The sequence below is a fragment of the Schistocerca nitens genome, chromosome 3 (assembly GCF_023898315.1).
Source record: "Schistocerca nitens isolate TAMUIC-IGC-003100 chromosome 3, iqSchNite1.1, whole genome shotgun sequence".
NCBI classification, from domain to species: Eukaryota; Metazoa; Arthropoda; class Insecta; order Orthoptera; family Acrididae; genus Schistocerca; species Schistocerca nitens.
Genome location: NC_064616.1, coordinates 828,629,862 through 828,657,467, shown reverse-complemented (window position 1 = coordinate 828,657,467; position 27,606 = coordinate 828,629,862). Strand labels below are relative to the sequence as shown.

The 27,606-nt window shown below is 38.0% G+C and overlaps 1 protein-coding gene across 1 annotated transcript in view; it reads right to left on the bottom strand.

Moving 5' to 3' along the window:
- LOC126248847 (E3 ubiquitin-protein ligase HERC2) overlaps window positions 1-27,606 on the bottom strand; it is an 851,297-nt gene that overhangs the window by 520,590 nt on the left and 303,101 nt on the right. The window contains exons 29-31 of the mRNA XM_049950269.1: window positions 25,880-26,060; window positions 12,414-12,555; window positions 10,409-10,530 (exon numbers count right to left, since the gene is read on the bottom strand). Of these exons, the coding sequence (XP_049806226.1) occupies window positions 10,409-10,530; window positions 12,414-12,555; window positions 25,880-26,060 (445 nt within the window). The remainder of the gene's footprint in view (window positions 1-10,408; window positions 10,531-12,413; window positions 12,556-25,879; window positions 26,061-27,606) is intronic.

Sequence of the window (27,606 nt, the reverse complement as noted above, 5' to 3'; positions counted from 1 at the left end):
CCAACACTCGGCTGTCGTGTTTGAGCACCTTAGCAATAGAAAAGATGCTACTTGGAGAGCTATCCAGTGATCAGATCTTTGTAGACTGAGTTATAGACTTATTCGTGGAAAGAAAAGACAGGCGCATTGCACTTGTGTACAAGAGAATGTAAGTGCTTCTTCTCTTGCTGCTGGAGTTCTACAAATTTGTCATCGTTTCTTGAACAAGTTAGTTATTATTATTATTATTATTTCCTTCCTTTCTCAGACGTTATGTCTGGTTAAAAATGGAAAGTGACGCGGACCTTGATCAAGCGTGATTTCCTTTTAACTGTACGGTATATGTTACATTGCATATAGGAACTTTTGGGTAATTGAACATGTATCAATAATCACAGATTTCTGTAGTTGTATATATACATTTGGATGTAGCTGTATTGCGTTGATGTACTGGTGGATATTGTGTGGTATGACTCCTGTAGTTGATGGTATAATTGGTACAATGTCAACTTTATCCTCATGCCACATGTCCTTGACTTCCTCAGCCAGTTGGATGTATTTTTCAATTTTTTCTCCTGTTTTCTTCTGTATATTTGTTGTATTGGGTATGGATATTTCGAGTAGTTGTGTTAATTTCTTCTTTTTATTGGTGAGTATGATGTCAGGTTTGTTATGTGGTGTTGTTTTATCTGTTATAATGGTTCTGTTCCAGTATAATTTGTATGCATCATTCTCCAGTACATTTTGTGGTGCATACTTGTATGTGGGAACATGTTGTTTTATTAGTTTATGTTGTATGGCATGTTGTTGATGTATTATTTTTGCTACATTGTTGTGTCTTCTGGGGTATTCTGTATTTGCTAGTATTGTACATCCGCTTGTGATGTGAACTACTGTTTCTATTTGTTGTTTGCAAAGTCTGCATTTATCTGTTGTGGTATTGGGGTCTTTAATAATATGCTTGCTGTAATATCTGGTGTTTATTGTTAGATCCTGTATTGCAATCATGAATCCTTCCGTCTCACTGTATATATTTCCTTTTCTTAGCCATGTGTTGGATGCGTCTTGATCGATGTGGGGCTGTGTTAGATGATACAGGTGCTTGCCATGTAGTGTTTTCTTTTTCCAATGTACTTTCTTTGTATCTGTTGATGTTATTTGATCTAAAGGGTTATAGAAGTGGTTATTAAATTGCAATGGTGTAGCCGATGTATTTATATGAGCGATTGCTTTGCGTATTTTGCTAGTTTCTGCTCGTTGTATAAAGAATTTTCTTAAATTGTCTACCTGTCCATAATGTAGGTTTTTTATGTCGATAAATCCTCTTCAAATGGTTCAAATGGCTCTGAGCACTATGGGACGTAACATCTATGGTCATCAGTCCCCTAGAACTTAGAACTACTTAAACCTAACTAACCTAAGGACAGCACACAACACCCAGTCATCACGAGACAGAGAAAATCCCTGACCCCGCCGGGAATCGAACCCGGGAACCCGGGAATGGGAAGCGAGAACGCTACTGCACGACCACGAGATGGGGACAATCCTCTTCCTCCTACCTTTCTGCTTAATGTGAATCTTTCTGTTGCTGAATGTATGTGATGTATTCTATATTTGTGGCATTGTGATCATGTAAGTGTATTGAGTGCTTCTGGGTCTGTGTTACTCCATTTCACTACTCCAAATGAGTAGGTCAATATTGGTATAGCATAAGTATTTATAGCTTTTGTCTTGTTTCTTGCTGTCAATTCTGTTTTCAGTATTTTTGTTAGTCTTTGTCTATATTTTTCTTTTAGTTCTTCTTTAATATTTGTATTATCTGTTCCTATTTTTTGTCCGTATCCTAGATATTTATAGGCATCTGTTTTTTCCATCAGTTCTATGCAGTCGCTGTGGTTATCCAATATGTAATCTTCTTGTTTAGTGTGTTTTCCCTTGACTATGCTATTTTTCTTACATTTATCTGTTCCAAAAGCCATATTTATATCATTGCTGAATACTTCTGTTATCTTTAGTAATAGGTTGAGTTGTTGATTTGTTGCTGCCAATAGTTTTAGATCATCCATGTATAGCAAATGTGTGATTTTGTGCTGGTATGTTCCAGTAATATTGTATCCATAATTTGTATTATTTAGGATGTTGGATAGTGGGTTCAGAGCAAGGCAGAATCAGAAAGGACTTAATGAGTCTCCTTGGTATATTCCACACTTAATCTGTATTGGCTGTGATGTGATATTACTTGAATTTGTTTGGATATTAAGTGTGGTTTTCCAATTTTTCATTACTATGTTTAGGAACTGTGTCAATTTAGGATCTACCTTGTATATTTCCAATATTTGTAGTAACCATGAGTGGGGTACACTATCAAAAGCTGTTTGGTAATCAATGTATGCGTAGTGTAGCGACCTTTGTTTAGTTTTAGCTTGATATGTCACCTCTGCATTTATTATCAGTTACTCTTTACATCCTCGTGCTCCTTTGCAACAGACTTTTTGTTCTTCATTTATAATTTTGTTCTGTGTTGTATGTGTCATTAATTTCTGTGTAATGACTGAAGTTAATATTTTGTATATTGTTGGTAGGCATTTTATGGCGCGATATTTAGTTAGGTTTGCTGTGTCTGCTTGATCTTTAGGTTTCAGATAAGTTATTCCATGTGTAAGTGTAACAGGGAATGTGTATGGGTCTCCAATGTAACTGTTAAATAATTTAGATATGAATGTGTTGACGTGAATTTCTTTAGCCAGAAATTTGCTATTTTATTTTTTCCAGGGGCTTTCCAATTGTGAGTAGAATTAATTGCTCGGGTGACTTCATGTTGCAAAATTATCACTTCGGGCATTTGTGGTATCATCTTGTATGTGTCTGTTTCTGCTTGTATCCACAGTGCATGCCTGTTATGTTGTACCGGGTTTGACCATATGTTGCTCCAGAAGTTTTCCATGTTTGTTATGTTTGGTGGATTGTCTATTTTAATGTGTGTGTTATCTATTGTCTGGTAAAATTTCTTTTGGTTTGTGTTGAATGTTTGGTTTTGTTTCCTTCTGTTTTCACTTTTTTTGTATCTTCTAAGTTGTTTGGCCATTACTTGTAATTTCTGCTTCTTTTCATCTAATTGCTCTTTTGCTTCTTGTTGTGAGATTTTACCTAACCATTTTCATTTTTTGTCTGATATTTCATTTCTTATAAATTGTGTTAGCTGTCCGTTGTCTTTTCTCAGTTTTTCTATTCTGATTTGTAGCCTGTGTTGCCATGCTGGTTTTGTGGGTTTCTTCTGTGTGTTGATTGGTTCTGATCTCTGCCTAGTGTGTATATTTAGTGTTGTGAGTGCTCCTATATAAACCAGCAGTTGTAACTCTTCCATAGTTGTATTTTCACTTATTTTGTTGTGTATGATTGTGTTGGTAGTTGTTGTTGTTGTTGTTTCGACTTGTGGGTTATTTGGTGGTCTATTCAAGAATAGTCTAATGTCTGTATTTGTGTCTTTGTATTCTATATATGTCAGCTGAAATTTTTCTTCTATATCTAACATGTGTGTCACTTCGTGTTCAATTTGTGCTTGTTCTGGTGGCTGTCTTAAGATTTCGTTTTCCTCTGATTGTTTAATTGATGCGAGTTGTTCTTTGTTTGTTTGCTCTGGGATGTTTGAGTCCATTACTGTATTTTCTTCTTCTTCTGATAGCATATTATTTTGATCCAGTATTTGTTGTACTTGTTGTTTGATGTTTTCTAATTCTGACTGGGGTATCCTGTTATTTTTTATTATTACACGGATCTGATCAGCTAGTTGTTGTTCTGTTAAAAATTTTAATTCTATGTATCTGGTAATAAACGTTGTGTATACTTGTGATCTGTATCCAGTTGCGTTGGTTCCTAAGTTTGTTGCTTGGTAATAACAGAACATGAGGTGTCGGTTAACTTCATCTGACCATCTCATCCTCTGTCTTTGTTTTCCTTCTAGAGTGGTTGCAGGAAGCATATCCTGCAAAACACCTCTATTTGGATTTAAATCATTTTCCGTGTGGCTAGCAGTGTCGTTACCATTCTGGACGGGCATAGGGTTCAAGCGTAGTCCCTGACCATGACAGCGCTTGTCCGAGGCTTCATTAGTTCTGTCCTGAACCAACTAATCACACTAAAAGGGTTAGCCCTATTAGTGGTTTGTTCTTTTCGTCGCTTTTTACGACTGGCAGAACATACCGGAGGCCTATTCTTTTCCCGGGCCTCCACGGAGTTTATTACTATTATTATTATTATTATTATTATTATTATTATTATTATTATTATTAGTGGTGGAGGTAGTAGTGGTGGTGGTGGTGGTGGTGGTGGTGGTGGTAGTAGTAGTAGTAGTAGTTGTTGTTGTTGCTTTATTTGGTACATTTTGTTTCATTTGCTTAAATTATTGTTTACTGTACTATTTTGTCCCCCTATAACTGTAGTCTCCCCAACCTTTACAACCATGCTACGCCACTGGTAAGTGAGGTAGTTAGTTCAGACTATTACCCTTCAATTCCCATTAGTCATTTCTGGGAACCTTCCCAAGAGGTAGATTCCAATTCTGTGGAATCGTACAGCTGCAGACGGGATTGGTACCAGATGCCCCAGAGGTAACTGCAGCACGTGCTTCTGTCATTGGCATTCCTTACAGAGGCTAACTTAATGTCTAATGGATTGGTAGAGATCTGCCCAGTGATATCTGCATCGAATTCTGTCTGAAGTCCTAATGAGTTGTACATAATCAGATTTTGGAGGGTCATGGAAACACTTCAGGATAGCTGGCTGAAGATGAGCTGAGATGATGAGCAACCATTACTGTCATAATGGATCATAGTTTCTCTTATATAATGCTCCTTTTATTAATGGGAATTTTCCTTTGGTCAGTTACTCCTTCTTCAAAGCTTCTATGGTTTTCAGCAGTAATGTCATTTAATGCAGCAATGAAGAGATTTCACCAATGCTGCTGTGTTCTGCCAAAGGATTCCTTGAAAGGCAGTCAGCATCCTTGTGTTTGACTGCAACATCATGCTCCTGTAGCCTCAGTGCCCTACTCACCAGTCAACCTGACAGATCCTGAAGGCAAGTTAGCCAGTGCAGAGTATTATAGTCCACCACAGTGGTGAATGATTTGCCAAATAAATACAGCCAGAACTTGTTGCTGAACCAAACAACTGCAAGGCACTATTTCTATGTTGTAGAACAGTTCATCTTGGACTGGGTGAGTACTCAGAAAGCACAAGCAATCCCCTTTCCAGTACCTTCCTAAACTTGTCCCATAATCACCAGAGCTGGTGTGAAGTTCTATCTCAGAATTCTTGTCATACAGTGCTAGGATTGGAGATGTTAGTGCCTCCTTAAGGACAAGAAGAGTTCTTTCTTGCACCTCGATCCAGGAAAATCTGGCATCTCCCTGTGAAAGTCCTTTATGAACTGCACATAGTACAAACTTCTCACATCATGAATGGGCAGAGGAGTTGGAAAAATCTGTGACTGCTTTTACTTTCTTTGTATCAGGACGGACTTTCTCACCATTCATTAGACTATAATTTCTAGAGAGGCAAAGAGGCACTTTTTCATATTCAGGCGAGGCCTGTGGTTTGAACACAATTAAAATTAGTTGTCAGATGGCTTAAAATGTCTTTAAAAATGATAATGTCTTCCAGATAGCAAAGACACATCAGCCATTTAATGTGTCAAGGCATGGCTGGAGCATTACACAGTTCAATCTGAATAATTTTAAATTCATAGATGACATTAGGAGTTATGAAGGCAGTTCTTCCCCAGTCAGTCTTGTCAACCTTGATTTGTCAGCACCCTGTCTTCATGTCCATAGTTGAGAAATACTTTGCTCCTGTCAAGCATTCTAAGGTGTCATCAATGTGTGGCAATGGATACATGTCTTACCTCGTGATTTTGCAGAAATGCCATGTGCCACCCTCCTTCTTCTAAAGAACCACAGGGTACTCTGAAGGTCCAATGATGTTATCTTGCAACAGCTTCTCCACTTCCTCCTGCATTCACTATCACTCAGCCAGTGACATCATACATGAGTGCTGGCTAATTGGTGGATGATAACAATGTTTTACCATGGTCATTTGGCCTACCTTTTCCCCACTCTTGATATGAAAGCATCTGCAGATTCTATTTGCAGTTTGATAGTAGTTTCCTACTCTACGTTGTTTCTGTGTGGAGCATGATTCTTTGTTGATGCCACAAAGCTGCCATTTTGGACTGGTTTGGCAATCCCTACACACATACCATTAGCAATGAACTGAACTGTGCTTCCACATGGCAATTATTGATCCAAAGTTCTCTTTGACCACCTATAATGTTTATGACTTTCATTGGCATGTAGATGTCTTTTGTGGCCCTGAGAAGCTTTTTGCAACTGCCAAAAGCTTCACAGTTTAACTGAGCACCTCAACTGATATCTGGAACTTGTCTTGTTGATGATGGGAGGAAAATAATGTCTTCAATATCAATCAACTGCCCAGAACAATACTTGTAATGTGTGCTTGTTGGAATAGCTTTATCAATCTGGAGCTCTGATCTTTCACAGTTTATGACTGTTTGTGATGCCTGCGAGAAATCCCATCTGGGAACAACATTATGACTACATTCTGTTACAACATTAAATTTGGAGGGCCATGCTCTGTCATCGATAGTTATTCTTGCAATACATGTTCCCATCAGTTTCAGGTACTTCCCATCTATGACTTTCAGCACAATCATTTCCACATTACAGAATATAGTCTTCTTCAGCTGAAAATAATAATTATCTGACGCTAGAGCAAAGGAATTCTGTGAGTTGCCTACTGCCTGGACAGAATGACTGTCAATGATGGGGTTAATGAGGTTTCATAAGTCTTTGTGACTGCTGTAGATGAAAGATATGCATCAGTGGCAGTCTCTCCTCCATGATTAGTTTTTCTGAAGGTGGTGGCTAGGCAAGCAGCTGGTACTTCTGTACGGTGATGGAGAATGTCTGTGGCGTGTTGGAGAACCAGTGATGGGCTTTATACAACTGGTTGTCTATAACTGTCAGCAGTTGAGTGACATTAACAGAACTGTTGGATGGGTGAGATCCAGCAGCCTAATAGATACATAAAAAACTTGCCTTTTTTCTCTACAGTAGCATACAATGCATCCAGGTCCTACAAAATGGAGACCCACTGACATGTTCTCTTCTTCCCTCCATATGCCTGTTCTTCTGTGGGGCATTATACATGGTGGAGGAGTTTATGTAACTGTGTAGGTCAGGTGATGGGCTGTTGTTTGACAACTGTGGCATAAGTCCAGGATGGCTGAGTCCATACTTCCTGGCACACATGGCTGCTATCTCTTGCTTATTCGATCCAACAGTTCTGACTGTCATAAAATGCAGTATCTCTTCTCTCACTACCTGTCATACGAGCGCGGCAAAGTTGTGGTGGTCTTCTGCAACTGCCATAGGAACCACATTGGAGAGTCGGTCATATCTCTTTTATTTTACTCTTTTCTGTTGCCTTTCCTTGATGCATTGACATCACTTTATGAATTCCTCTGTTGCTGTGGCGTTCTTTACCAGAAGATCTTAGTACATGCCATTTGCAATCCCTTTCCATCATTTATGAGGTTTGATCAGCTTCTGTCATATTTGGATTTAAAATGCAGCATAGGACAAAAACATTATGTATGTAGGACTGTGTCATTTTCCCACAATGTTGGGCTCTGTTCTTCAATTTTTTGTGAACTAAGTTGACTTGCTGTTGGTTGTGACCAAATGTTTTCTTCAGATCAGCTTGAAATTTGTCCCAGTTATTCCGCTTCTCTTCGTTGTTCTACAACCCTTGCTGGGCTGCACTGTCCTAGTAAAAGTACACATCTGCCAAACACATCACGTCATCCCACCTGGCAACTCGATCCAATACCTTTTAGCCATCTGTTGGATCCTAATTAATATCTCTGGAGAACAATGATGGACACATGATGTGCAGCTGCCAGCTTGGAATCCATTGGTTTCCTGAAGATACAGACCATGTGAACAATCTACTGCTTGTATTCTGGTTCCTGTCTGTGAAGGTGACGGCTTTTACATTGCTTAAGTGGATCCGAAGTGATGTAGATGTTCTGAAGTACCTGTCGTCTCCACCAATGTCACATTGTAGCACCACTCAAGTCAAAATCTGAAAGTCAAGTCGTCAACAAAGTACAAGGCTCATCACTTGAAGCAAGTTTATTACCAACACCAACACACAACCAGTGCAGAATTGACCTTCCAGATAGTGTGTGCAGCTATTTATACAAATGCTAAATATTCCAGACCATACAAACATTAGAAATGTAAGATATTTCAAGAATCTCCAAAAAATGTTAGATAATTGCTGGTGGTCATGTTTGAACTGGTGAACCACAGCACCCCACCAGAGATGATAAACACTATGCAACACTACATGCACAATAGATGTGGGAATAATAATGTTTTACTGTCAACAATAATCTTTTACTCTGCAATAAGTTTCAGTGATTGCAGTGACATGCCAAAAATATTATTATTTTTTTTTTAATTTGTTTCTGATGAGCATTTGACAAATGTGGCTCTATACTGCACAAAGTATGATCTTAATTAATTCTGCAGGTACCTTTTTTTCTGATATGACTGACATCTATTTTATATGCATTAACCAAAAATCACTGGAAACCATATTGAGCAGTTTGGAATGTTTTCTTGTATGTTTTGTGACTTTAATTGGCACTTTGCACAGATAATCTTAAAGGGAAACAACAGTCACATTTGAGTTCTGTGGCCCATTTATTTTAACAATTGAAAATGAAGGAGTAAACTGCTTTTAAAGCTTCACCAACCTTGAACAACTTTTGTTTCCAAAAAATTATCCACAAAACTGTGGCAAAGGGCAAATTTGAGCACCTGGTGGCAGAGCATTAGGAACAAAACATGCTCAGTTTCAATGGCTGTTCCTCAACATTTGCCATCTTGATCCCCCATCTACCAATACCAAGTTCTTCTAATTAGATTATAACTGTTCTTAAAATACATCATTTGGATCCCACAATCCTCATGAACTCAATCACTGCTAGCTGCCATCCCATACTCCCCTCCAAACAAACCCCCCATTTCTCCCAGCTCACTCCATCAATCTACACCCACACTCTTCTCTCTTGTATATGACTTCTTTGAAAAGATTTATACCCAAAACTAGTCCACATATAATGTTGATGATTTGTGTTCATGACAGCATGCACCAATGACTTCTTTGAAAAGATTTATACCCAAAACTAGTCCACATATAATGTTGATGATTTGTGTTCATGACAACATGCACCAATGTAATGAGGAATAAATTTCATTGACATCAATGCCATCTCTGTAAGGTTTAGAAGTTTTCTCACTGCATTCATAGAAGGGGATTTTGAAAGTAAATCCTTCCTATTCCTATGACACACACATCAAATCAGATACTGAGGATGTGGTGTACATGAAATGATTTAGATGGATGAATCACATTCTGAATCAGGAGGAATGGAAATTGATTTCGCCACAATTTTTAATAGGAAACCATTCACCATTGCTGTCAGTGGGACAATCGGTGTTAAAATGAATATTTGACTGTCAAGTTCTGGATATATTAACTGGTACGCCCTTAAAAACTAAAATGAAAAGAAAACTAAACTGTAATTTAAATCTGTGTTATTTTCAACTGTAAAACTTCCCCTGGGAGGTGTTGCTGCTTAAAGCATTTTCTAAATAAGATGTAAATTCAAATAAACAGATAACAACTAAAACTGTATGAGTGCTTCACATACTTCATAAGAAAATAATTTCACTGAGAAAATCTCATGCAGTTACACCCTCTGGTGTTTCAACCACGGCAAACAGGTGATAGTATTGTGCTCGATAACATCTCTGGAAAATATGAAAAACACAAATTGCACTATCTTAAACTGTTGGTTAACAAGTAATGAGACGGGTAAATCAGCTCACTGGTCAAAAAGAGATGAGTGTGTACCACCTTTAATCTCTAGAAAACCATTGTGATGTTCAAAATAACCACTGAGTTCAGGGCAATTTTATTTATAGTTCACACAAACCACAGTTTCTCAATTTGCTCCATAAACAGAAAATTCATGTCATTTTCAAAATGTGTGTAATTAACAGCTGCACAATGATTATTGATAAAAGTGTTACAACACATAATGTTAGCGATTTTAATTGGACACTTGAAATTTGAAATTTACGGTAAGGTCTTATGGGACCAAACTGCTGAGGTCATCGGTCCCTTAGCTTATGCACTATTTAACCTATCTTAAGCTAAGGACAACACACACCCATGACCGAGGGAGGACACGGGCAGCCACATGGGCCGTGACAAGGTGCCTTAGACCGCATGGCTACCCCGTGCGGCTTCAACACTCACAAAAGAAAACAACTTACCTGGCAAAACAGAGCTTTCCGCAGAGTTTCCACATCTGTGCCTTCCTCTTGCAACATGAATTCTGTTATGGCTTTTGAAAGTTTTGTGGCTTTGGAAGAATGGGGCAGTGTGTGTTGTTTGTCTGTAACACAAAAGTTCAAAACAATAACTTTTGAATGCAGTTAACTGTGAGGAAAATGCAGGAAACATCTGCGCTGATGATCTGCAAAAGGGCAAACACATTCCATGAAACACTGTGCTGTGGTACAAGACATACTGGGGATGAAGTCCTAATTTGCTAGATCTCCTCCCCCCACCCTCTTTCTCTCTCCCTCCCTCTTTGCTAAATCTGAATGAATAGCACATCTTCAAAATTAAAAGTTAATCACATACTCTGGTGACAAATGGCTTGTTTGTACCATCCATCACTTAGAACAATTTGCTAAGAAATAGGTAACCACAGTACAGAGGCAGAGTGTTATCTCCCTCTCATTGGAAATGTACAGACTCATTTATTGAACTTCTTGAACTATGCTGTCACTGTAAAAACTTCACTGGAAGGACAAAAATCGAAGCACAGGTAAGGAGCAAATTGTTCCAAATTGTTTGCATAATTTCAGATTTTTGCAAAATTTTTCACAGTGGCTATGCAAGAGATCTCAGGAAATGCCTTTATGCGGATTGTGTAAAGAGACAAACTGTGCCCTTAAGAACACAACTGTTGTAATTAATTTGACTTACTATTGACTTCATAATAAGGGGAAGGACTATTTTCCATTTGGTTAAGTACAAATTGATAATTTAGAGAGAGGTTCTGAAAATAACACCACATGTGTGGTGGCAACAATCATGTTCATATATGCTGGGTTTGAAACGGAAAGTATGAGTCTAGACTACTGTACATTTTGATGGTTATCAAGTAGGGTAAATAGCTGAAGATGGCAGTTTCTTTGGTCAAATAAACTTCAGTGAATTAACACATTGTTCACTATCCACAAGGTTTAGATGCAGAAGTGGATAATGATGACACTGAGATTGTGGATGACCACATGTGGCCTCTGCTTCATTATATTAGTTATCTCTTTACATACACTCATATTAATAAGACTAAATGTGAGTACCACAAAGTTTTCTTAATTAAAGAAACTAATTTGACAGATGAAATAAAAAGTCATACACTTGCAACTGGCAGAGTTTGGTTATTTTTATCTACCACTTGAAATTTTTAGTTTCATGGCTTACACTTACGTTGTGACAAAGAATATACTTGTTGAAAATAAAAAAATTATTTCTGCAATAAAGTAATCAGAGAATCATTTTCCTACAGCAGACCCTACAGTGCATGCCAAATGACTTACATATGAGTCATCACAGATTAAGCAACTACAGTGCTGCCCGATAGCCGACAGTAGTCACTTAGGCTGATGTGCACATGCTGCACAATACCGTTGGTGCCTGCTGGGAATTGAATTTTTATACAAGCATACTCAAGCCTCCAAACTCTCGGTTGTCAAAGTTATTCCAGTCATGTGATTATTCTCTATGTACTTATATTCTCCATGACCCAATAAAACTTAGTTATTTAAGACAGTGTGTTTCCTTGTGTTCCTACAGGTGGCAACAGGCGAAGATAGGATTTTTGTGTGTTCAAAATCCTGAGGATTTACTGATATTCAGCTCTACAATGGAAGATCTATTCTAGTCACTCATCCAACAACAGCTGCATACTGTGGTCATGTTGCAACCATTGCTGGCTATGTCAAACCCGGTTCCACCACCAGCTGCTCAGCCGATTGCTCACCCGCCACCATTCCCCCTTTGATGAATCCAAACAAGGCTAGAATGCTAACAAAAAAGATCTGCCAACATTTCATGGCAATTACTACATGACGTGATGATGAAATATCAGTATTGCATACCAGACTAAATTTCAGTAATAGAAATAACAAAGCTTCACATGCACTTAACTTTGCTTCATTAGTTACAGACCATCATTCATATAACATAAAACATGAAGATGTTCACCTGTTTTCTTTGCAGAGGCATTTTTACAATTCTCCCACAAGTCAATAATGTCAACATCTTCGTCTTTCTTTTCATCTCCTGCACTAAAATTTGTATCTGCACTGTTGTCAATGCTTTTGTATTTCGCTTCCATGCCTTGGCTCTGAAAGAAAATAATTCCACTATATTCCACAGTATACAAAGGGAAGCTGAGTTAAGCAAATAAAGGATGCATACTGGGCTTGCAAATGCAAACAAAAGTAAACTGCTTTTTGTCATCTTGTATTGCACAGCATTCTCTTCCACAGAAAATACTACAACTCATAATTCCTAATAAATTGCATCAAGAATTATACAATGGAATGAGACTTGTGCTATTTGAGAATTGTAGTGTAAGAAAATGTTGTGATACTATTGTTTTTATTAATATTGAACGAGTCTTTTGTTCACACATGTTTATGCACATTAACTATCAACACATAATACCATGCAAGAGACAGCAAAAATTTCAAAATGTAAATCTTAAAATGGTGCTTACAAGAATGGCTGAAATTACAAATTTAACTGAGATGCACATTAACTAAAATTTTAACTGGGAAGAGTGCATAATTATTGCTAATAGATGATCTACACTTAGACTGCTTGGATTAGCCCAAGAGTGCTTTAGACATGGTGTGCCCAAGCAGGCAATGTAAGATATTTCCAGTATACCATTTCATGAAATACTGTTCTGGATCAAATAAAAATAGGGTTGAAGAACTTTTCCAAAACAAACAGTTTACTCAAATTAGGTAGCACTGTTATGGGCAAACAACGCAAATACGTGTTAACAAGGAAATGTATGACTTGCAATTCAGTACTGGTTACTATACAGTGTGAGTCAGTAACTATTGCCACCAAGAATAACTCCAAAAGTATGATAGTAGCTAAAAAGGCTGTGGGACACACGTTGCCTGGGACAATGGGGGCCAAAATATGCTGTTGGTTTTTTGTTGCTAGGTGGGGTCGCTTCAGAGATATGAAGGTCAACTTTGTTTTTTTAAATGGGATGCTATATTTTGGTACTTATTTTGTGATAGCGGCTACTGAGACAAATCGAATGATGTGTAATAGTAAGGTCAACAAAGGTCAAAAATGTGGATGAACGTCCATTTACAGAAGGTGTTTGAAATGTTGACCATTGGTATCAGTGCAGTGCTGCAATCTTCTTATCATGGATTGAGTGATATACCTTATCACATCGGCACTTATCGAAGCACATGCTCTGACAATTCTCTCTCGCATATCCTCAGGTGTAGTTGAAATGTCTATATCCTCTGCATCCAATCCAGCAATTTGGGAACTTTCTCTGCAACTCATTCCTAGCCATCAGCGAAAATTGTGCTTCTGTTCCTTGTTCCTAAAGGTATTTCTTCCAACAACAGACGTAATGTTTCTTGCAGGAATGTGGCGTACTTCCTACCATTAAGATTTCCTTCGATTTAATAGGGGCCTATAATTCTGTCCTCCAGAATCCCACACCATACATTCACCGACCACAGTTTCTGGTGTGCAACTTGCCACAGCCAACATGGGTTTTCAGTTGCCCAATAATGCATGTTGTACAAATTATCACTTCCATGGTTCGTGAATGTAGCCCCGTCAGTAAATAAAATCAAATTAATAAATGTGTGATCCCTCTGAATCTGAAGTTGAACCCATTGGCAGAATTCAACGCAATGCATATGATCTGTATCAGTTAATTCTTGGTGAAGACTGATATGGTAAGGAAGATATTTATGGTGCTGCAGAACATGAACAACACTACCGTGGCTAATGCCAGATTCCCTTGCAATTTGAAGTGAACTAACACAAGGATCAAGTTGTTCTCAATTTATCATACACATATTTAAATGTATGATGTGTAGGTTGAGTACATTGAGGATATCTTTCAGCGTATAAGTCTCTAGCTCTCACTGAATTTCATTGGAATTCTCCATAAGTGAGAAGCATATCAACTTGTTCTTCGGAGGAATACATCATTCAAATTCACTTGATTCAATGATACTAGTCTTACCGTTCCTATTAGTGTTGTCTAGCGAAACTGTCAAATGGTGTTTACATGTCAATGGCACATTAGATGGATACGTCGTATTTGGCAAATATTTACTATTTGCACGATATATGAGAGAGAATTTTCAAAGCATGTGCTTTGAAAAATGCTGAAGTGATAAGGAATGCCACTCAATCCATGATAAGAAGACTGCAGCACTGCATTGATACCAGTGGTCATCACTTCGAACACCTTCTGTAAATGGACGTTCATGCCACCTTTTTGGCCTTCGTTGACCTTCAAAAACCTTACTGTTACACATTGGATTTGACTCAATAGCCACTATCAGACAATAAGTACCAAACTATAGCAGCCCATTTAAAAAAAAAAAAACAATGTTGACCTTCACATCTGAGGTGACCCCACCTAGCAACAAATAACCAACATCATATTATGGCCCCCGTTGTCCCACGTAAGATTTGTCCCACAAACTTTTCAGCTACTATCATACTTCTGGAGTTATTCTAGGTGGCAGTAGTTAGTGACCCACCCTGTATAATAATAACACACTTAAAAGGGGAAGGGGTATGATAACTACAGCACAGTGAAATACAATGACAATGAAAAAATTGTTTGTAGCTAATAATTTTCACAGTACATGCGTTAACAGTTTATAATCTATTGAAGCACATTATACATTTGCTATACTAAAAATGTTCTATTCCCATCTAAAAATATCATAAGCAAATAGCTCATTAAAAACAGCTTATATTATTGGCTGCAAATCTCATAACTGCACTTAGTCATAATAAGAGGCACCAACAGTTTCTTGGAAAAAGTCCTTTTGCTTTTTCTTAGTGTTAAAAAATGCTTTTATTTCATGACACCTATCTAATTTCATAGCTGGCATCATTAGAAAGTAACATCACACAAAAATATTTGACTACATCTTGTTTGTTTTAATTCAAGGCATATGCAGTCCTGTTTGAATGTATAGTGTGTGCTGATATGGTAACTAAACCTGCACATGGGTTGCACTTTCATTGTTCCATATATAGAACCAAACAAATGTGATTGTAAGATACTGCCTTTCTACAGCAATATGGGACACCCTTACATGTTGATCAAGCAAACCACTGTGTAGTTCATAATATGCTAAAAATGGAAGTTTAAAATTGCAGCATATCTAAAGAAAGATCATTTCATTGTGCAGAGGTTAAATGATTTCCCACACTGAACAACAAAGAGCTAAACACCACTGATGAAGCCCTAGTTTTATGAAATTTACAATCACATTCTTTCTACGTTGTTTCTGATAATTAGAGCACTGTACTACAATAAGGTGGGTGGAGTAGTTGTTTGGTAGTAGTATCAGACATACTCTCTTTTTCTACTTGCATAGGAAGAAACCCATTTGCAGTTATGGGCTGCATTTACCTTTGAGCTCTTAATGTTTGGCTCATGTTTTGGCAGAATCCAGAAAAACATCTCATCCTGGGTATTAGGGAATCATCAATGGTGAAATGAGGTTTTAAATTGTTATAGGGTGTTTTGTTCAAACTGGTGAGTAGGGAACATATATATATTTGACACATCTACTCTACTGGAAAATACTTACAAGCAAAATTCTTATGTCCACAAGAATGTTAACACCCATGCAACAACACATCATCGCAGTTTAGCAAATGCAGCCAGTAATGTACAGGGTGGCACACGAAATGTGTCACCAATTGTTTCTTTCACAATTTACGACACACATTAGATATCCCGCTGGGATCTCTACAGCAGTACCAGCAGAGCTTGGAAAAACAAATGAGTTACGAAATGACGTGTAATTCATGATACTGCTGCTAGGAGACTAGTAAGCAGCAATGGCTGACAATGGAAGACTGACGACACAGCAAAGATCGGCAATTGTGTTGCTTTTTCATGAAACGAAAAGCTTTGTTGTGACTTAGAGGCATTTTCGACAACAGTTTAACACACAATGGGTCCCTTGCAAGAAGACTATCCACAAGTTGTACAATAAATTTGTACGGGAAGGAACAGTACTGGAAGCGAAGCGACCTCGGCCTAAGCCTGTTTGTTCGCTGGAGAATATTGAAGCGGTATGAGTTGCTGTACAGAGAAGTCCCAGGAAATCGTGTAGAAAGGCAGCAGTGCAAATGGGAATATCCAGACGCTCTGTTCAACGCATTCTTAAAAGTGACCTCCATATGTACCCCTACAAGATGACATGTGCACAGAAGCTCACTGAAGAACACAAGCAGCAGAGACTACTGTTTGCTCAGTGGGCGGAGGATAGGGAAAAAACTCTCAACGATGTTTGGTTTTCAGACGAGGCGCATTTTCATTTGGACGGTGTGGTTAACAAACAAAATGTATGCTTTTGGGCCACTGAAAACCCACAAGTGCTTCATGAATGACAACATTATGCTCTGAGGATTACAGCGTGGGCAGCAATTTTCAGTCACGGACTTATCGGACCCTTTTTCTTTGAAGAAACTGTGAACAGCGAGCGTTATTTGAGCATGCTTCGCAATAGCTTCATTCCACAGCTTCTTGCTAGTGCCTTGCCCTTCAACATGCAGTGGTTCATGCAAGATGGAGCAAGGCCACATACTGCAAACACTGTGTTGGAGTTTTTACACGAGCATTTCGACATGCGGATCATTTCACTCAGGTTTCCAGGTCGCTTCAATGACAGACAAAATTGGCCCCCCAATAGTCCAGGCCTCAATCCATGTGACTTTTTTCTTTGGGGGTACCTAAAAGAAAAAATTTTCCCGAAATGTCCACGTGATTTAATGGAGCTCAGAAGACTCATTCTTCAAGCTTGCAGTGAAATTACGAAAGACATGTGCCGTAGGGTAATCACTAACTTCAGTGTTCGTTTGAAGGAAGTTAGGAAACGAAATGGTGGACATATTGAGCATATGATGAGTTAGAACAAATCTCCATGGACGGTTCTTCATTGTACTATATGTTCCTTTCAGATTGTATTTACAATAAAGTTTATATTCAAAAACAAAATAGTAACACATTTCGTGTGCCACCCTGTATGCCACTTGAGTTTGTCAATTTTAATTGTGTCCTAATGCACAAATTCATCCAAAGAACAATTATGTTATATCAGAATTTAATGTAAGAGTTTCTTTTTTCAACCAAGAATTCATTTGTACATTTTTCCAACTTTCAATATGTTAGCAGCTTTCATTCCAATACAGACCTATTGTGACATTGGAGCACAAAATTTGTCAAGTCTCTGTCACTTCTGTAATATACATTCAGGCTTTCTTTTTCAAATAACTGAGAAATTTTCATTCACATATGCAAATCTTAACAACAGGAGTAAAAGCATTAGTATTCTGGACATATTGTTAGCATGCCTGAGAAAATTACTTGGTATCCACTATCAAATTTTACATAATCTTGACACACTCCTCTCTTCCACATCCATATCCATGACTCTAAATAATACCAAACATTTTATAGATCAGACACCCTCCATTACATCACCAGCTCTCATGTAGACAAATGTGCTGCCATTATACAGAAAGTATCATAATTAATAGTGAACTCTGACTCAGGCCAAAGGCCAGATTGTACACTGAACTATACCTAAATCAGGTGGCTCACATACTGAAGACACTTATAAAACTATACTCTGCCTGAATAGGCCATGAAAATCAACAGTACTGATCAGCTTCCATGTCATCCTCAGCCCACAGGCATCACTGGATGTGGATAGGGAGGAGAAGTGGTCAGCAGACCGTTCTCTCAGCCATATGTCAGTTTACGAGACCGCAAGCGCTACTTCTCAACCAAGTAGTTACAGACATTCTGGAATGTTTTGAAATTCATTCTTTTGCCTGTGCTATGCTCCTTGATCTAAGCAAGGCATTTAACATTTATAACATATCCTCATATCTAAATTTGAAAAATATGGACTCAAGGATAATGAATCACGCTGTATCTCTTAGACAGGAAACAAGTTGTCACTGCAAATAATTACTACAGAAGTGTCACAAGGTTCTGTCCTGGACCCTTTTCTTTTTCTTATAAACATGAATGATCTGCCTAGTTCTTCACCCTACAAGACAGTAATATATGCTGATGATATAACACTCATAATTAAATATTTTAATATCTCTACTACAAATAACAGGTAAGCGGGTGTTAGCATCCCACTTAGACAATGGATTGACATCATTTAGTCCCAGTATTACAGACACAGAAGAATTATGGCACAGTTTAAATGGACTGTAAATCATGCTCTGGAGAAGTATGTGCTGAGTAAGTGGTTTAAAAACAAAATTCGGAAAATGATGAGGAAGCAACGGCTATTGTAGTCTCAGTTCAAAAGAGAACATGTAAATGATGATAGGCAAAAGTTAGTAGAAATTTGTGCAGCTGTAGAAAGATCAAAGTATAATGCATAAAACAACTCCCACAGTCATACCTTAGCAAAGGATCGTGCTAAGAACCTGAAAAATTTCTGGTCCTATGTAAAATCATTATGCAGATCAAAGGCTTTTTATCCAGTTGGTCTGGCAGAAGAAGACAGCAAAAGGGGTGCCAAAGTTTTAAATTTCGCATTTAAGAAAACGTTCATGCATGAGAAGCATATAAACATACTATTATTTGATCATTGTACACAGAATGAAAAGGTTCTGTCTGTGAATCAGTATGATTTTAGAAGGCACTGCTTATGCAAAACTCAGCTTGCCCTTTTTCTCACACAGTATCCTGCAAACTATGGATGAAGAGCAACAGGCAGATTCTATATTCCTAGATTTCTGGAAAGCAATTGACTTGGTGCTCCACTGCAGACTGCTAACAAAGATACAATTGTAAGGAATAGGTTCGCAGAAATGTGAATAGCTCAAAGACTTCTTAAGTAACAGAACCCAACATGTTGGCCTCAACAGCAGGTGTTCATCAGAGCCAATGGTATTGTCAGGAGTGCCCCAGTGTAGTGTGATAGGGCCACTATTATTTTCTATATACACAGATGATCTCGCAGACAGGGTGAACAGAAAACTGCAGTTGTTTGTTGATGATGCTGTGGTGTACATGAAACTGTCATCATTGACTAGCTGTAAGAGGATACAAGATGACTTAGACAAAATTTATAGTTAGTGTGATGAATGGCAGCTAGCTCTAAATGTAAAAGAAATCTAAGTTAATGGGGGTGAGTAGGAAAAACAAACATGTCTTTTGTGAACCAGCAATAGTACTATGCTGCTTGACACAGTTACATCAATTAAATAGCTAGGCATGATGTTGCAAAGCAGTATGAAATGAAACGAGTATGTAAGAATTGTAGTAGGGAAGGCAAATGGTCAATTTTTGTTCACTGGGAGAATTTTAGGGAAGTGTGGTTCATCTGTAAAGGACACAACATATAGGACACAAGTGGGTAGTACTGCTCGAGTGTTTGAGAGACACACCAGATTGGTTTGAAGGAAGACACTGAAAAAATTCAGAGTTCAGTTTGTTACCAGTAGGTTTGAACAACACTTACGTATTATGGAGATGCTTCAGGAACTCAAATTCAAAACCCTGGAAGCAAGGCGATGCTCTTTTTGAGAAACACTATTGAGAAAATTTACAGAACCAGTATCTGGAGCTGACTGAAGAATGATTCTACTGCCACCAATATACATTTCATGTAAGGACCACAAAGATAAGAGAAACTAGGGCTTGTACGGAGCTATACAGACAGTCATTTTTCACTCACTCCATTTGAGAGTGGAACAGGAAAGGAAATGACCAGTAATGGTATAGGGTACCCTCTGCCACACACCATATGGTGACTTATGGGCGTGTAGATGTAGATGTAGTGATATGGGAAAACACAGAGTATAGTTGATGTGTGTATACAGTGGCTACAAAAAATGAACTAAAACTAAATAAAAATAAAACTGAAGCAACATACTTCTATCTCCACAAATTAAGTGTAAACTTACGGAAATATTGTATGGGGCAACTATTCTGTTGCAGGAAAAGTGTTTATGTGGCATAAAGAGGCAGTGAGAACAACTATAGCATTTCAAAGCAGATTGTCATTCCTTTCACATAGCAAAGAATTAGAAATATTAGCTGTGCCTTCGTCTCCTTAAAATAAAAGAACAGAAAGAGACTTGTGGTATCCACAAATGTGGAACAAGCAACAGAAATAACACAGGCTTAGAATATACTACATTAAGTAGATCCCAAAATAGTTTCAAATACACTGGCAGAAATTTGTATAATAAACTAACCCTGATAGTGACAGACCTACCATACAATTCCTTTAAGAGGTATGTACAAAACCTATGAGCTGCTACCAAAATATCCAAGAATTTTAGAAACATTTATAGAAGAAAGGTCCGAGGAGCGGTTGAAATTTCTAAGAATGCATCTAATTTCAATAGAGAGGACGGCTATAGGCTTCCAGCAAAGTTGACTTAAATGACAACGGCCACGAAAGCCTGCAGACTTACATAAAATGCTTATATGGGCAAGAGGTTTATACCACCATCAGAAGACTGGAGAACCTTCGCAGAAGAAGAGGTAAATTACTATGCGATTTGGCCTTTCTATCCCGGTGCCGTGATAAGGATGTTATTCCCACATTCTCCAGAATTAGCCACCATGTGCAGACAGTGAAAGCCAGGAGAATCTACCAAAGGGTCAGCGAAGCACTTTTCCGTGAAAGAATCCAGCAAATATGCAGATATTTGAATTATGTTAGCTCCGTTTTAATTGATGTGCAGTTTTCACTGGTGGCAACTCTCTCACCACAGGACTGGGATAATGCGGACAGAATTAGTTGGTTTGGGTTGTTTGGGGAAGACCAGACAGCGAGTCATCGGTCTCATCGGATTAGGGAAGGACGGGGAAGGAAGTCGGCCGTGCCCTTTCAAAGGAACCATCCCGGCATTTGCCTGGAGCGATTTAGGGAAATCACGGAAAACTTAAATCAGGATGGCCGGACGCGGGATTGAACCGTTGTCCTCCCGAATGCGAGTCCAGTGTGCTAGCCACTGCGCCACCAAGCTCGGTGGACAGAATTAAGTGTGGATCCGAAGCGAGTAGTGGTTAATCTCTCGTCAGAAGTACTCGATGAAGCAGCTTTTTCAGTTCTGGGCAAAGGTCTGAATTTCGCAACCACACTTAAGAGAATACCTGTTGAAGAAATCATAAGTGCCGTCGAAGCATCCTTGTTTCTTCTTCCGAAGGTGCAGGCTGATGAAGTTAGACAAGATGTGTCGAGAGTTCTACGGAAATCGAAACCTCTGAAAAGCAACATATTGGCGCAAGAAATGAAATCTCTTATTAAACTCATGAGAAACAAAAGCATCGTTGTAACAAAATCAGATAAGGGGAATGCTACTGTTGTTTTGGACACTGTGGACTATCACAGGAAGATGGAACAACTACTAGATGATCCTGTGTATCGCAAGTTAAAAAGCGATCCAACGAAAAGAATTGTTCGGAAAGTGAAAAACCTGATATCAGACTCCAGACTGGACAGCTCTATTACAAAGAATCTAACACCTCGAATACCTGTCTCACCCAGAATGTACGGACTACTGAAAATACATAAAGAATCGGTTCCTTTGAGGCCTATAGTCAATGGGATTAACTCACAGACTTATTTTTTAGCATGTCATTTATCTGGCAAACTGAGACATCTAGTTGGTAAAACAAATACTTTTATAAAAGATTCGAAACATTTTTTAGAAATTATACGCACACTGAGGATATCTGCAGGTGACATTCTTGTTAGCTTCGATGTGACATCACATTTACTAACTTCCCAGCATCAGATACAATGGAGATCATAAGAGAGAATGTTGCTCCAGATGTTTGTGACTTAATTGAATTTTGTCTTCGTTCGACCTATGTTAAATACAATGGTGAATTTTATGAACAGGCTGACGGCCTTGCTATGGGCTCACCCATTTTGCCAGTTGCAGCTGACATTTTTATGGAACATTTTGAGCAACAAGCGTTAAGTAGTGCTCCTTTGAAGCCTTCTTGCCGGCCCCACTACGTGGACAATACATTTGTTATATGGCCACATGGCAAAGAACAACTTCCTGCGTTCCACAATTTCTTAAATGGAACTCACCCCAAAATCAAATTCACCTTGAAGGTTGAGAGTGAGGTCGGTCCCCGTTCCCAGATGTGTTGGTATACAGAAGATCTGATAACACTCTAGGTCACAGAGTGTACAGAAAGCCGACTAACACAAACAGGTATTTAGATACCACTTCACACCACCACCCAGCCCAGAAGCACGCAGTACTCGACACTCTGTCTTCACGTGCCTTCCGTATCAGCGATGACGACAACGTGGAATCGGAGTTAATTTTTTAAAGGGGACATTGAAGGCAAATGGGTATGATACTTATTCAATCGGCAGGGCTTTTAGGTGGAATATTTATACCGCTAATAAGAATGATGAGAACTGCCCTCTCAGTCCGTCGGGTTACCATTTGTTTCTGGGGTCACTGACAGCATAAGCAGAATTTTAAAGAAAAATGGTATTCAGACATCTTTCTTTTTGTCAAAACAAAATAAAAGACTTTTTCTGATGGAAAACGGATGCACCTGATTACCTCCACAATGCAGGCGTCTATCAAGTGTCATGTGGCTGCGGCAAAGTGTATATAGGCGAAACGGGAACAACTGTTAAAGAACGCATTAAGGAACACGAATGGCACATGTGGCTAAAACAAAGTGCAAAATCGGCAGAAGTGGAACATCACGAGAACTGTGGCTCTGACATTGATTTTAATAACGTACGTGTACTGCCTAAAGAAACAAACATTTATAGAAGAATGGTCCGAGAAGCAGTTGAAATTACTAAGAATGCATCTAATTTCAATAGAGAGGATGGCTATAGGCTTCCGGCATCATGGTTTCCCGCCATCAAGGAAGTAAATACGCGACCGCGGTGTGTGAATGGCATAAACAACGCACTGCAAGTCACCTTGGCAGACAATAATATTTTGGGTAAACATTCCCCCTCTCTTGCTCTGTCCGTTTCGAATATAGCCACTGATGATGACCAACCAATAGCGGTAGCAAGCATTTCAACCAATAGCACTTCTCCAGCATAAGTGTGGAATAGTGCCTTTCTATCCAATGATGATGGACCGCCAATGGTATCCACAGGAAATGAGCTACCAATGCCCCTTCTTCTGCATCAGAGTGGGAATATTAGCCAATGACTATGGCCTACAAATGGTAGCCATATGAATTTTAACCAATACTATCACTTCTCCAGCATGAACGCCAGAAAACTCCCCCTTTATAAGCGGATGTGACACTCGTCTCTGACAGTGTTCTAGCAGTAGTGGACACCAAAAGACCCTGAGGAAGATCCCAGCAGAGGGGTCGAAACGTCGAACATTTTTGAAGAAACATAACCCAGAAGATTTTAACTTTAATGACAACAGCCATGAAAGCCTGCAGACTTAGACTTAAATATGCCATTGTTAAACCTCTCTTTAAGAAAGACAGTAAGAGAGATGTCAATACCTTCCAACCTGTTTCACTGCTGACATCATTGTCCAAAATTTTTGTGAAGATGATGTACTCTAGAAGGGTATCTCACCTTAGTAATAATAGTATCCTTAGCAAATCATAGTTTGGATTTCAGATGGGTTGCTCTACTGAGAATGCCCATTTACATGTCCACCCATGAGATTTTACAAGCATTAAATAATAAAATAGTACTAGCTGGTATATTTTGTGATGTCTCTAAGGCATCTGAGTGTGTGGATCACAGTATTCTCTTAGATAAATTGCCATTTTATGGGATTCATAGCATACCCAATCAATGGATAATGTCATACCTATCTAAAAGAATGCAGAAAGTTTTGCTTAGTAATTCAATCAATGTAGTATAGGGACATAATTCTCACTGGCGAGAAATCATGTATGCAGTTCCCTAATGTTCAATCTCAGGTCCACTACAGTTCCTCATTTACGTAAATGATTTTCCGTTTAGTACACAATAGGCTGAATTAGGTCTTTTTGCAGATGACACCAGTATTGTACCCAGTCTAAGCACTTAAAAGTATAACTGAAAGGTTTTCTGTGAATGGTTTCACGCTCAATTTTAAAAAGACACAACTTATTTAGTTCTGCACATCTAGAGGTACCACACCAATGTTAATTATAACCCATGGTGAGGAAATAATAAATAGGGTGGAAAGTTCAAAATTCTTAGGGGTCCATATTGATGAGAATTCAAATTGATAACAACACATTTTGGAGATCTTAAATCAACTTAGTTCAGTCACACTTGTGCTTAGAATCACTGCCAATCTTGGACTGAGACAAATCAGTAAGTTGATATATTTTTCATATTTATTCAGTCATGTCATATGGAATAATGTTCTGGGGTAACACAAATTTAAGAAAGAACGTCTTCATTGAGCAAAACTATGCTGTAAGAATGATATGGGCAGCTCACTCACAGTCATTTAGTAGACAATTGCTTAAGGAGTTGGGCATTCTGACTAATGCTTCACAGTACATTTATTGCCTCATGAAGTTTGTTGTAAATAATCCACTACAGTTCAAAAGGAACAATGAGGCACATAATTACAATAACAGAAGGAAAAATATGATTCATTACTCCATATTAAGCTTGTCTTTAGCACGAAAAGGGGTGCACAATGCTGCAACAAAAATTTCTGATCACTTACCCACTGTGTCAATAAACATGAAGAGATTGAAAATTAAATGCTGCCATTTTGTGTACTTTATTTAACAAATTTTTATATATTTCTTTAATAGCAGGAGGATGATCAAAGAGGAAAATTCTCTGAGACTTCAGAGGAGTAATTTCAGGCCAGTAAAGCTACATATGTTGGACACTACCTAACATACGGTGTTGGACAAACAAACTTAAAGGCATTGCCATTCCTGGCACTGTGCTATTTTTATACTCATCATTTTCAGAGGAGTTTCATTCAAATTAAATTACCATAGAGGAGTTTAATTTCAAATTAAATGACTACATAATTTGTAAATAATTTTCTACCTTCTCCGGGTCACTACTTACTTTAACTGCTGGCATGCTCGTGTTTCACTTTACACTTCCGACTAACATTATCAATATTTTAGTTTTTCATATATAACTAATTCAAATTCTGGGAATAAATTTTTACTTAAATTAAACTGTTTAATTTATTCAAAAACAAAACTGATCAGTAATACAAAAATTACTTATTTTCAAATCAATTTATTTTACATGTTCCACTAATGTGCCATTATAAAGTTAATTAATTACACCTAATCATTCTCAGTTTTCTTATACAAGTACACGATTAATAAACACTATATTAAATTTTCACGTAACACAATGTAACACAAAACTAAAAGTGGACAAAAATGTAAAAGCCATTTTATGATCCAGAAAGAAAACACTAAAAATGCCATTACCTACCTGTATACTTGCATTCAAAATATCTTCCGGTTTCGCACTTGGCATGTGTTTATTTCTCCTAAGGTCAGAAATAATTCTTTTTACCATTTTCTTCCATCTTGGTACAGTGTATAAATGCTGAAGATTATACAGACTAGTTACTTCATAGCTGTTGGCAGCCCGTACTTCGTGCAGCAAAAATCTGAAATAAATGAAAAAGAATGCTACTAAAGAAAATGCTTAAAAAGGGAAATACTGACAGACAGTTTGTGGAATAAGAGACTTCAAAAACCTATGATGGGAGTTTCAACATCTGTGCCACTGAACTGAATGTTGTAATGACTCAGAGCAGCATTGGACACCATATTTCGAAAGCTGCATTATTGGCTGGCTCTAGAAAGGGCATGAAGCCTTTATAATTTACATAACTGTCAATCCATTTCAAACAAAGACAGCTGTTCAGGATTCAAACACATTCACACAAACGTCAAATAGAAATGCTCCTGGCAAACAGAAATCTGCAGTAACTGTATGAAGTATCAAGTTATACACAGCAAAGCACAACAATCTGAAATAGTTGAATTTCTGGATCATATGATACTCAATAATCGGTTTATGCTACAGCCATATATAACTGGAACCAATTGTAGGGACTGAAATGACAAGTTGATCAGAAATGGAGGTTGTTTATCCAGTGTGATAACAAGGATTTTAGCTCTGTTGTAGAGCAAACTGAGTTTGTGTGTGAAATTACCAGTGCAAGACTGACTACCAAGAGCAAGGTACAACTAATAGCATCTTCTATCAGCTATATCCATAGAAATAAATGAGAACTTCAAAAGAGATAATCATTTCACTATGACTCAGGGAAGCAATGGAACCATCAGTCACAAGCCATATCATTGGCTGGTTCTATGGTGCACATGAAGGCTTTTCAATCCATGTGACTATCCATCCATTCCCAATAAATGCAACTGTAAAATATTATGATACATTAACACAAACTTCAAACACAATTGTTACAATACAAGTTGCATACCTGGAACAAAGTTTCAGACTTTATGGTGAAAACAAAATTTATTTATAATGTTCTAAAATAGTTCTCCATAGGAGCAGGTGTATCACAATCACAGTTATGATGGAAATATGTTAGACATGTTAGCAATAATCATATATGACACTTCTCAGGATCTTCACGATGTGACTGTGGATCAGTAATTATGATATCACACTAACAATTGTGGTCACAGGTGTACAAACAACTGCTGAAATGTCCTGAAAAATTTTCTGTCTACATAATTGGATAAGAAAGTATTTATTTAATGTCTGAGACAGTGAGTGGCATTCAAAGAATCAAGGCCTAGGTTCAAGTGGATACTATACTTCTGGAGCTATTGACAAAGTAGATTACATTTAAAAACTCTTTTTTGAAGAGACACTAATCTGATTAAATCAGCCAGAAAGAACTTCACTAAGCCTATACTTAAAAAACGCTGGGCTAGAAAGGACCACACGAATATAAGGAGCAGCAACAAAAACCGCACTAATGGAGCTGTCTGAGAATATCTTATCTTCAGGGTATGGCTTTAATGAAAAATAAAATACAGCTATGAAATGTCTTTTGTACAGCTGCCCTCAGCATATTCAGTTTGTTGCGAATGGATCATACTTAATGAGGCTACACTAAAAAGTGCTAAAGAGGTTTTTTTTCCTATGACTCTAACGAGAGAAGCTGTTTACCCCACTTG